The following is an 11,915-nucleotide window of genomic DNA, read 5'->3' on the forward strand; positions in this document are numbered from 1 at the left end:
TTGTGTCATGTATATGAACCATTCCCACAAATTGGTTTCATCTTGGAAGGATTCTTTGTTGCTTCCGGGACGGTACTCTCACCAATATGTTCCTCCACTACACGTTGCAACTACAGGCACATTTGCCTTTTATCCTCCTCAGCAATTTCAAGAAATCTCTTTAGCTTGACATTCTCCATTCGAAGAGATAAATTAATCTCCTCCAACTCTTGGAGTCTTTCACGCTTCAATTTATTGCCCATACTTGCAATCTAGTCAAAACCTTCTCTGATATCACCTGATTTGAAATTTGGAGGAAATATTTCCCTAATGAATACTGATCTTCCTCTAACACTTTTCAAGTTAACAAAATGGGTCTTTAAAGGTAAAATAAGATTCACAACCTCTTCAATATGGTGAGTTATGTTTTCACATGAACTTAAAGGAGAAGCAAATTCACAAGAAACTCAAGATGATAAACATGAAGAGAAGAAACCAACATTTGATAACGAAGTTCACCCCTCTTGGGCTATATCTCGTAACCTACTCCAATAGCTAGACGGCTATATTGATTTCAACAACAAATGAGTACATTACAACTTGTTGACAATAGAATGGCTTGTCTCTCCTAGAAAGAATTCTCACTCAAAAAGGTGACTCCCTACAACATGTCATGAAAGTTTCAACATAAAAACCACTCTTCCACAGTAGGTCCTTGTACTGCACCTAAAATCAAAAGCATAAACATGCAACTCCTTCACAATGAAGAGTTGAAAAGGGCTTATCTCCTTAACACATATAGAAAAGACCAAAAAGCGCTGCTCTACTAAAGTAAGAACTACTACATATGAAAGTGGAAGGTTGGAAAACCTCTAACTAGGCTCTCTCCATGCTCAAATATGCCTCTATACTGCTTCAAAACTGTATCTGCTTCTAGCACTGAAAGAATTGATTATGCAAAAAAGTCCATCACAAAGTGCTCAAATCATAACTTTGAGGCTGCGATTGAGTTCATGACACTCAAAAACCCTTATCTAGGCTCTTATTGAGCTCAAAAATGTTAAAAACTGAGCAAACTATACTTCTCCAAGCTAAGCTTTGATATATGTCTCGTAAACTAGCAAGAACTTGCTAACTGCGTGACAATTTCGCCCTTTACACAATCCACCAAACGACAATTTTTCCCAGGACTAGCGAGATTCCTTCCACAACAGGTGTAATTTGTCACCTCATTAAATTGCACCATTATCCGATTAAGAGCAAAAATAAGTCACATGGATCCATGTGGACGGGGGCCAAGGCCAACTTCCCACCCCCTCCAATTTAGTCCTCCGATCAGTCACGATGTGGTCATATATGACCATATGGCCAGGGGTTAGGGTCAACTGCTTGCCTCTGCCAGCTTTGGCTTTGCTCTCTTGGGGTCATGGTCAGATAAATATCATGGGGTCGAGGGCCGATGTGGGCCAAGTTCCACCCGATCTGCTCCCTCTGCCATGCCATAGATTATATGGGCACTGATGGAACATGGGAAGGTCCAAGTGCCCCGCCCCTCCCACCTGTTAGACTCCGTCTCATGTCAGAGATTGATTCTTCTTCAAAACCCTGTTTTGAAGAAGAAATCATTTAATGTATTGATTTAAATTATGTAATTTATGCTCCAGCTCTTCAAAGGGTAGCAGCGACTTCAAAACCCCTATCTGCACAAGCACAATTCAGAAATATCATCAGCAATTGAGGCAAAAAGCTTTTGGAGAAGTCTCACTGGAAACACATTATCTAATGCCGCTTTCATACAAGCTTTTGATGCTAAGATAACAGCTGACAGATGTGTTCTACAAGATGAGCTTGCAATGAATCAGCTGAAACACCATTGTTCATCAAAGCAAATTCCGTTGCCACAGTTTGGAATACATTCTGCTGTTAGAGTAAGCCATGACTGCTTCAACAATTTTACACAGTCATCTTCAGCAAATACACAAACAAACTCCTATGGCATTGATAAAATGGCCTCAGATGACGATGATGCAACAGTTTCTGATGACATTGATGCATCCACTGATAAATTATCCAGAGTTGATTTGAATGAAGTCATTTCACTATCAAAATCAGAAAAAGCTCTTATGTGGGAGGAAACTTGAGTATTTCTCAGACAGTTGAATGCAAATGTGGAATGCCGTTATGCATATGTGAAGCTCCGGCTCCTCCTCAGGTCCGGCCTGAAATGTCAACATCTCAGTATTATCAGCGATCAAAAAAGGTTGTCCTTGCCTAACATACTCCATCTGATACGATCTCAAAGTCAACTGCAGGCTCATCTGGAAGTATTAGGCAAAGTTTATTCTTTACAAGTGGGCAAACAAATTATCAGATGGAATAAGTTCTGATTACAAGTTTGTTGAATAAGTTCTTTATTCAACAAAGAGTTGAAGAGTGGATTAGAAGGTTTTACTGAGAGAGGATACTAATCAAAGCAGAAAAATAAAGTATGAGCTTGTTCAGTGCAAGTTAACTTTGTTTTATGACTATTGGCGAATGGATGAGGTCTTAGAGGAGTTGTTACCAAAAGGATTGGTTGTCCCGTCTTCTTATGAACTTGTAGGTCATATTGCGCACTTGAACTTGAGAACTGAGCATCTTCCATATCGTCATCTGATTGCACAGGTAGTTTTTGACAAAAATAGGCCAAAGGTACAAACTGTTGTCAACAAGATTGATGCGATTCAGAATGATTATAGAACAATGCAACTCGAGGTTTTAGCAGGGAACCACTCTCTTGTGACAACTGTAGTTGAAAATGGAATTCGTTTTCAAGTTGATCTTGCTACTGTGTATTGGAATTCAAGGCTTGGAACAGAAAGGCAACGACTTATTAATAATTTTAAACGTGGTGATAATGTTTGTGATGTCTTCTCTGGTGTTGGTCCCTTGGCCATTGCTACTGCTAAGAAAGTAAACAGAGTGTATGCAAATGATTTGAATCTATTTGCTGTGAAATATCAATTGAAGAATATTGCATGTAATAAGCTTCAGGGGAAAGTTGAGGTCTTTACCAAGGATGGAAGGGAATTCATTGAAGAAATACTTGGACGTGAGAAGCCTGCCTTTGTTACACCAGTGGTCATGAATTTGCCTAACGATGCTGTTGAGTATCTTGATGCATTCAGAGGCATGTTTAGAGAGAAACATCAGGATATGCACCTACCATTGCCAACAATTCATGTATATGGATTCTCCAAGGCTTCTGAACCAGAATCAGAATTTCTTGAGCGTATAGGGAGAGCTCTTGGTGAAACTCCAAGAGCTGTAGATATGCATCGTGTCCGACTGGTTGCACCTGGGAAATGGATGCTTTGTGCGACATTCTCCCTTCCCAAAAAGGGTTGCATTTGCTTCCTAGCTTAAACATGTCTGTTGGTATATCAAAATGTATGGGAGCTTCAAATTCTAGTTCTTTGCTCCAGGTGCAACTGTTAGGGTAGTAAACATTCTGTACAAAATTTTCTTCGCTGAAGTGTCTATTGGAGATCAAGTGGGATGAGATTTTATTTTGCTGCCTTACCTTGATACGGAGATGTTGAGACTTTTCCTGGAGTGCTTTCTTCAAACATATGGCCTAGAAGAGGCATGTATCTGTCTCTTATGTATTTGTATTTTCATTGTACGGGAGTCAACGCAGTTTTCTGCCCTCATCTATGCCACACGATTATGATACAACGTAGCGCCCCTCCTCTGCACAGCTCTATACCAAGAAAATCACTTTCAATGTAAACAGATGATGAGTTTCAGATCACGGGGAGCCTGAGACAGACGCAATTCCGTTCCATGATTTCCGCCAGCGATTGATCCTTTGGAGATTTTGTGGGCGATGTGGCTCTTAGAAGACGGACTGTGAGCTATTGCCGATGCTACCATATAGCATGTGGTTGGATGTGTTGGAAATCGATGAGTGGCACAGTATAAATCTGAATTAAACGCTGAGTGCAACCACGCAAACCTCTTTCAGTACAGTTGTCACGATAAGCTGAAACGATGGATTATTAGCTTGAAGGTTATGCAACGTGGTGGAGTTAAGATTATCCATTACAGCCAGAAAACGCGATTTGATTCCAATCTTGGTCCTATGGAGATCTGCTCTCCATATTTTCTCTTAATTGGCCAATTAATAAAAGATTCCAAGAAACGTTATACCATGTTTAGGATAGATGTAACGTTTTTTTTGGTTAAATTTTGTAATGTTAGCTAAACTGCGCCCCTGTTTTTGGGCAGCGTTTCATGTAATATAATAAAAATTCATTTTGAGGGTGAGAAGAGAGAAGATTTTTCTGAGAGCTGCTGAAGCGTAGCAGAGCTTTCTTGTACAGTCTTTGACAGAGTTTTTAATGAAAATTTCACAGCTCTAACTTCTGAGATTCATGTGGCATGATGATTTGGTATTAGTTTTTCTCTTGTTTCATATGTAATATGTTATGTTCCATTTCACTACATGATCGTTTCTAGTTGAGCAAAGGAAGTGTTTAGGTAGGAATTCATAGTATTGTATGCTCCTCCTATAAATTTGCTCATGTTCAATGTTTTCTTCTGTTTAAGGAGGATTCAAAGTATTATTTGCCCTCCTTAGCTCCTCACCAGTCTTGCCATCCCATTTAAAATCTAGATTTGATGCTAAATTCCTTGCCTACCTTGCCTCAGTCGTAAACCTGTGTTGTTCATTATATTTCTCTGTTTGAAGCTGTGATTTTGCCCATGCAGCCCAGAAAAACCCCAAAAACCCCCAAATCAATCATTCTAATCAATTTACTAGCCTAATATCAGTGTTCCTAATTGGGTCAGCTCATCCTATTGAAAGATCTACCGAGTTAGACCGGAGAGAGCCTTCTCATACCCCGTAGGGCTAGCTACAAGGTGAAATGGTTTGATGTTGCCTTGAAGGTTTACCTTCATCAGCCTAGGGTGAAATCTCAAGCGCTAACATAGTGGCGACCATACTGGGGAGAACAAACTTGTTTGTGGGTTGATGTGTTTGTTTCATAAGTCTTAGACGGAGCCTGAAGTTATGCCAGGAGCCTTCGAAAACGCTCTTGTTTTACATCAGCGTTAGTAGATAAACGCTGCTTCAGTCAATCTCCGTGAGCTTGTGAATACGACCACTTCGATTGCATTTTACCCCAGTACATGTATCAAATTCAGATCTGATGCTGATGGTGGACAGCAGTCAGACACATATGCAGGCTGAATCATTCACCTGGCGACTCCAACTCGATCCAGACATTCCAGTGCCTGTTGATTCATTCATGCAATGGTAGGGTATGTGGCAGACCCTGCACTTTGTGAAGCTCTAAACGGAGTTAGAGAGTGGTTAGTAGATATTGAAATTAATGAAGAATTTTTCAGTATTTTCCTTCAATGTTTGAAATCTCCGAAGCTTCATCTTGAAGGCAAAACTAGATTTTGTGAGTTGGTTGTTGAAAGAGTTGAAAACGAGATTCAGTGTCTCGATGAGCAGATTCAGTCATATGATTTCCAAGACCCTAAAAGGTTCTTGGAAATCCTTCCTCCACAACAAGCAATAACAGACTTGCCTATAGATGTATACATTGACAATGTGCAGCTGGAAATTTGCATTGCAGAGTTGGGACAGCCAACAGAGTCCGGTGTCCGTGATCCTATTGCGGCATACATGGACACATTTTTCAGTTTTATTGACAGATCAGGCTGTCTTTTCCATGACCAGGCTCAGTACGTGCATGAAGGGCTGCCAGCATCTGCATCTGTGACTTCGTGGCAGCATTCTCAAGCGGCTTCATTTTCAGGTTTACTTGAATGGTTAATTTGGCATTTTAGTATTACCTGATCTAGTGTTTGTACAGCAAAGTAGGGTAGCTTTGTAAATAAATAAGCAGCCATAAGGGCAGCATCTTGTTTTAGTTGGCTTGAAGATTGTTAATTTATTTTTCAGTCATTTCAGTCTTGAGATCAAATCAGTTTGAGTTCAGTTTCAGTTGTGTTGATGATGACTCCATTGCCCAATGGGTGGAGGCACTGTCTGCTCTCCCAAAGTTCTGCGGTTCTTGGCACCTCCAGGAAGCTGCAGCTGCCATCCCAAATGGAGCCGATGTTAGACTCCGTCTCATGTCAGAGATTGATTCTTCTTCAAAACCCTGTTTTGAAGAAGAAATCATTTAATGTATTGATTTAAATTATGTAATTTATGCTCCAGCTCTTCAAAGGGTAGCAACGACTTCAAAACCCCTATCTGCACAAGCACAATTCAGAAATATCATCAGCAATTGAGGCAAAAAGCTTTTGGAGAAGTCTCACTGGAAACACATTATCTAATGCCGCTTTCATACAAGCTTTTGATGCTAAGATAACAGCTGACAGATGTGTTCTACAAGATGAGCTTGCAATGAATCAGCTGAAACACCATTGTTCATCAAAGCAAATTCCGTTGCCACAGTTTGGAATACATTCTGCTGTTAGAGTATGCCATGACTGCTTCAACAATTTTACACAGTCATCTTCAGCAAATACACAAACCAACTCCTATGGCATTGATAAAATGGCCTCAGATGACGATGTTGCAACAGTTTCTGATGACATTGATGCATCCACTGATAAATTATCCAGAGTTGATTTGAATGAAGTCATTTCACTATCAAAATCAGAAAAAGCTCTTATGTGGGAGGAAACTTGAGTATTTCTCAGACAGTTGAATGCAAATGTGGAATGCCGTTATGCATATGTGAAGCTCCGGCTCCTCCTCAGGTCCGGCCTGAAATGTCAACATCTCAGTATTATCAGCGATCAAAAGAGGTTGTCCCTGCCTAACATACTCCATCTGATACGATCTCAAAGTCAACTGCAGGCTCATCTGGAAGTATTAGGCAAAGTTTATTCTTTACAAGTGGGCAAACAAATTATCAGATGGAATAAGTTCTGATTACAAGTTTGTTGAATAAGTTCTTTATTCAACAAAGAATTGAAGAGTGGATTAGAAGGTTTTACTGAGAGAGGATACTAATCAAAGCAGAAAAATAAAGTATGAGCTTGTTCAGTGCAAGTTAACTTTGTTTTATGACTATTGGCGAATGGATGAGGTCTTAGAGTAGTTGTTACCAAAAGGATTGGTTGTCCCGTCTTCTTATGAACTTGTAGGTCATATTACGCACTTGAACTTGAGAACTGAGCATCTTCCATATCGTCATCTGATTGCACAAGTAGTTTTTGACAAAAATAGGCCAAAGGTACAAACTGTTGTCAACAGGATTGATGCGATTCAGAATGATTATAGAACAATGCAACTCGAGGTTTTAGCAGGGAACCACTCTCTTGTGACAACTGTAGTTGAAAATGGAATTCGTTTTCAAGTTGATCTTGCTACTGTGTATTGGAATTCAAGGCTTGGAACAGAAAGGCAATGACTTATTAATAATTTTAAACGTGGTGATAATGTTTGTGATGTCTTCTTTGGTGTTGGTCCCTTGGCCAGTGCTACTGCTAAGAAAGTAAACAGAGTGTATGCAAATGATTTGAATCTATTTGCTGTGAAATATCAATTGAAGAATATTGCATGTAATAAGCTTCAGGGGAAAGTTGAGGTCTTTACCAAGGATGGAAGGGAATTCATTAAAGAAATACTTGGACGTGAGAATCCTGCCTTTGTTACACCAGTGGTCATGAATTTGCCTAATGATGCTGTTGAGTATCTTGATGCATTCAGAGGCATGTTTAGAGAGAAACATCAGGATATGCACCTACCATTGCCAACAATTCATGTATATGGATTCTCCAAGGCTTCTGAACCAGAATCAGAATTTCTTGAGCGTATAGGGAGAGCTCTTGGTGAAACTCCAACAGCTGTAGATATGCATCGTGTCCGACTGGTTGCACCTGGGAAATGGATGCTTTGTGCGACATTCTCCCTTCCCAAAAAGGGTTGCATTTGCTTCCTAGCTTAAACATGTCTGTTGGTATATCAAGATGTATGGGAGCTTCAAATTCTAGTTCTTTGCTCCAGGTGCAACTGTTAGGGTAGTAAACATTCTGTACAAAATTTTCTTCGCTGAAGTGTCTATTGGAGATCAAGTGGGATGAGATTTTATTTTGCTGCCTTACCTTGATACGGAGATGTTGAGACATTTCCTGGAGTGCTTTCTTCAAACATATGGCCTAGAAGAGGCATGTATCTGTCTCTTATGTATTTGTATTTTCATTGTACGGGAGTCAACGCAGTTTTCTGCCCTCATCTATGCCACATGATTATGATACAACGGAGCGCCCCTCCTCTGCACAGCTCTATACCAAGAAAATCACTTTCAATGTAAACAGATGATGAGTTTCAGATCACGGGGAGCCTGAGACAGACGCAATTCCGTTCCATGATTTCCGCCAGCGATTGATCCTTTGGAGATTTTGTGGGCGATGTGTCTCTTAGAAGACGGACTGTAAGCTATTGCCGATGCTACCATATAGCATGTGGTCGGATGTGTCATCGATGAAGTGGCACAATATAAATCTGAATTAAACGCTGATTGCAACCACGCAGACCTCTCTCAGTTCAGTTGTCACGATAAGCTGAAACGGTGGATTATTAGCTTGAAGGTTATGCAACGTGGCGGAGTTAAGATTATCCATTACAACCAGAAAACGCGATTTGATTCCAATCTTGGTCCTATGGAGATCTGCTCTCCATATTTTCTCTTAATTGGCCAATTAATAAAAGATTCCAAGAAACGTTATACCATGTTTAGGATAGATGTAACGTTTTTTTTTTTTTTGGTTAAATTTTGTAATGTTAGCTAAACTGCGCCCCTGTTTTTGGGCAGCGTTTCATGTAATATAATAAAAATTCATTTTGAGGGTGAGAAGAGAGAAGATTTTTCTGAGAGCTGCTGAAGCGTAGCAGAGCTTTCTTGTACAGTCTTTGACAGAGTTTTTAATGAAAATTTCACAGCTCTAACTTCTGAGATTCATGTGGCATGATGATTTGGTATTAGTTTTTCTCTTGTTTCATATGTAATATGTTATGTTCCATTTCACTACATGATCGTTTCTAGTTGAGCAAAGGAAGTGTTTAGGTAGGAATTCATAGTATTGTATGCTCCTCCTATAAATTTGCTCATGTTCAATGTTTTCTTCTGTTTAAGGAGGATTCAAAGTATTATTTTCCCTCCTTAGCTCCTCACCAGTCTTGCCATCCCATTTAAAATCTAGATTTGATGCTAAATTCCTTGCCTACCTTGCCTCAGTCGTCAACCTGTGTTGTTCATTATATTTCTCTGTTTGAAGCTGTGATTTTGCCCATGCAGCCCAGAAGAACCCCAAAAACCCCCAAATCAATCATTCTAATCAATTTACTAGCCTAATATCAGTGTTCCTAATTGGGTCAGCTCATCCTATTGAAAGATCTACCGAGTTAGACTGGAGAGAGCCTTCTCATACCCCGTAGGGCTAGCTACGAGGTGAAATGGTTTGATGTTGCCTTGAAGGTTTACCTTCATCAGCCTAGGGTGAAATCTCAAGCGCTAACACCACCAAAGCTCTCCGCCGCTCCTCTCTACCAGTGGTCAAATGGGTGATTCACAAGACATGGGGCTAGGGCCTAACCGCCCCACCGCACTCCACTTCCACCATGGTCTTATGGTGTGTAATGTGACCAGGCTGGGGCCATGTGCCCCGACCCCTCCCCCCAACGTCAGAACCCTTCGACTTGAAATAAAAGTAAAGGTTGTTATATGGTAAGAACCAATGCGTGGTCCACCAGTAGGGCACAAAGTTTTTATATGGCATGTTGAGGGGTCAAACCCCGTTGAGGCCCTTGGGCGCTTTGCAAAAAATTTGGCCAACCATGGAGCGCCATGTGGTACCCTCTCATTGGGTCACATGTCACCTCATAATTAGTCCACCTACAAACAACGAACCAATGAAAATACGCTACCTGCATCTGTAAGATGATGGAACGTGTCAATACTAGATTGGTACACCATTGACCGTACCTTGCACATTCAGTTGATGACGTCAGCTATATAGATTGCCCATTCAGCAGCCCAGTCAACCTTGCTGTTGAATTTTAAGTTGTTGGTAAAAAACTTCAGAGTGCCATAACTTTTTCATACGACGTCAGATTGAGGCGATTCAAGGGTCATTGGAATCAAGATGAGGAACACTATGAATTGATGCTTGTTTCGGTAATTTGTGAACCTATTTTTTTATCTCTATATAATACCTCCCAACTAAGAACTTCTGGACCTCCAAAATTCTATCTTCAATTAAGAAATAAGTGAGGAAAAAGCTCATTAACTTTCGTGATCTCAATCCTTCTTTTTCTGTTTGAATTGGTGCCTTCAAGCTCCAATAAGAGTATTCCACCTTACCTCTATGTCGAATCATTATCTTCCTCTCAAGAATTGTGGCTTGCTAAAATTATCTTAAACATACAGGAACAAAAACTTCGATGGATGGAATCTGAACATTCTCTCCAAAACCATCTTTCTTTGGCTCAAAAAAACTTCACCTTGAAGTCTCTCTTTTTTGAAGACAAACTTGATCTTCCACCTGGAAATTAGAAGCAACTCAATTATTTTCATTCATTGATTTACACTTTGCTTTGTTGTCCTCAAGCTGCACTTTTACAATGACATACTTGACTTTTTCCACATCATCATGGTCATTTTTTGAACAATCTTTACCAAAGATAAAATTCACAAACAATCTTCACGTATCAAAATACTTGTTGCAGATAAGTTTTTGTACATGACTTCACTTTACAATTTTACAAACGAAGCTAACTAGACAAAATAGTTTACCCATTCTTTGCCTAACTAGGATTATGGGTTCTCTTTATGCACCCACTCGGTTTTGAATGCTACTTCAGAAACTACATTAGTTTCCACTTTTCCACCTGTTACTTTCCTTGCAAGGGATCGCATGACCTCTTTTTCCTTCTTGGGGTGAAGTTCCGGATGAGGTTTACAACAATTTTCAATCCAGTTCCAATTCACGCTACAATGGGTACAAAATGCTATCACTTTCCCATCGATGAGGAAGCCTTCCTAACTGGGAGAGGTTCATCATGCCTTGTCCCAAGGATTTGATCCATTTTCTTGACCATCTCTTTATGTTTCTCACACTCAACAACACAATGGTCAAATGCATCACAAAATGTGCAAGGAAATATTTCTCATAAAATAATGAAAATAACCAACAATTTTTGGAATTCCCATGACACTTATACCTGTCCTTTGGGTTGTGACTTTGACAAGAAGAACTGGACTTGGCATGTCCCTTGGAATGTTCATCTCTCTTCGAAGACAATTTGTCATTATCACCACCGTCATAGTGTGACATATCATCACTTGATGATTTCTTTGCCTCAACCATTTTAGAGCACTCTTCTATTTCTTCATGAACATAACCCAATCCTTCATATCGTGGTCGTTCCTTCACCTTGATAGGATTAGTGATACCTTGGCCATTGACTCTAAGGCCTCTTCCATCATAACCCATCTGAGTTGTAAGATTCATGCCAATACCCTTGGTATGATTTTTAAAAGCTGAAAACAATGTATTATCAACATTAGCTGAAGGAGTAGAACTAGAAACACTAATTACCTCCTTTGGCGTATCATCCATATTTTTCTGTTTCAGATGTTTATGAAGAAGTGGATGATGACTCTATCCAACCACTTTTACCAACAAGCACATAGGGAGAATCCTTCAAATGTTGACAAAACTCACAAGAATCATTCTCAACATAGTGTCCATACATTATGTACGAACCATGCCCACAAATTGGTTTTATCTTGGAGGGATTCTTTGTTTTCTACGGGATGGAACTCTCACTAATGCATTCATCCACTACATGTTGCAACTGCAGGCACATTTTCGTTTCCTCCTCCTCTGAAATTTCAAGCAATCTCCTTAGCTCGACATTC

At 39.9% G+C, this 11,915-nt stretch overlaps 1 protein-coding gene and 3 pseudogenes across 1 annotated transcript; all 4 read left to right on the forward strand.

Annotated features, from left to right (window-relative positions):
- Positions 1-1,832: 1,832 nt before the first annotated feature.
- LOC149162149 (uncharacterized) lies at positions 1,833-2,359 on the forward strand (annotated as a pseudogene).
- Positions 2,360-2,427: 68 nt separating this feature from the next.
- On the forward strand, positions 2,428-3,581 carry LOC149162150 (tRNA (guanine(37)-N(1))-methyltransferase 1-like). Its single transcript, XM_089435631.1, has one exon. The coding sequence runs from the start codon at positions 2,515-2,517 to the stop codon at positions 3,382-3,384; it is 870 nt and encodes a 289-aa protein (XP_089291757.1). The 5' UTR covers positions 2,428-2,514; the 3' UTR covers positions 3,385-3,581.
- A 2,807-nt stretch (positions 3,582-6,388) lies between these two features.
- On the forward strand, positions 6,389-6,915 carry LOC149162151 (uncharacterized; annotated as a pseudogene).
- A 62-nt stretch (positions 6,916-6,977) lies between these two features.
- On the forward strand, positions 6,978-8,087 carry LOC149162152 (tRNA (guanine(37)-N(1))-methyltransferase 1 pseudogene; annotated as a pseudogene).
- The last annotated feature ends 3,828 nt before the right edge of the window (positions 8,088-11,915 follow it).

The sequence above is a fragment of the Pinus tabuliformis genome, chromosome 5_2, assembly GCF_031772625.1.
Source record: "Pinus tabuliformis cultivar Carrire ecotype Pingquan chromosome 5_2, CPIR1, whole genome shotgun sequence".
NCBI classification, from domain to species: domain Eukaryota; kingdom Viridiplantae; phylum Streptophyta; class Pinopsida; order Pinales; family Pinaceae; genus Pinus; species Pinus tabuliformis.

Excerpts from the sequence above, each read along its gene's own strand:
- LOC149162150 (XM_089435631.1), top strand. The coding sequence starts at position 2,515 with ATGGATGAGGTCTTAGAGGAGTTGTTACCAAAAGGATTGGTTGTCCCG.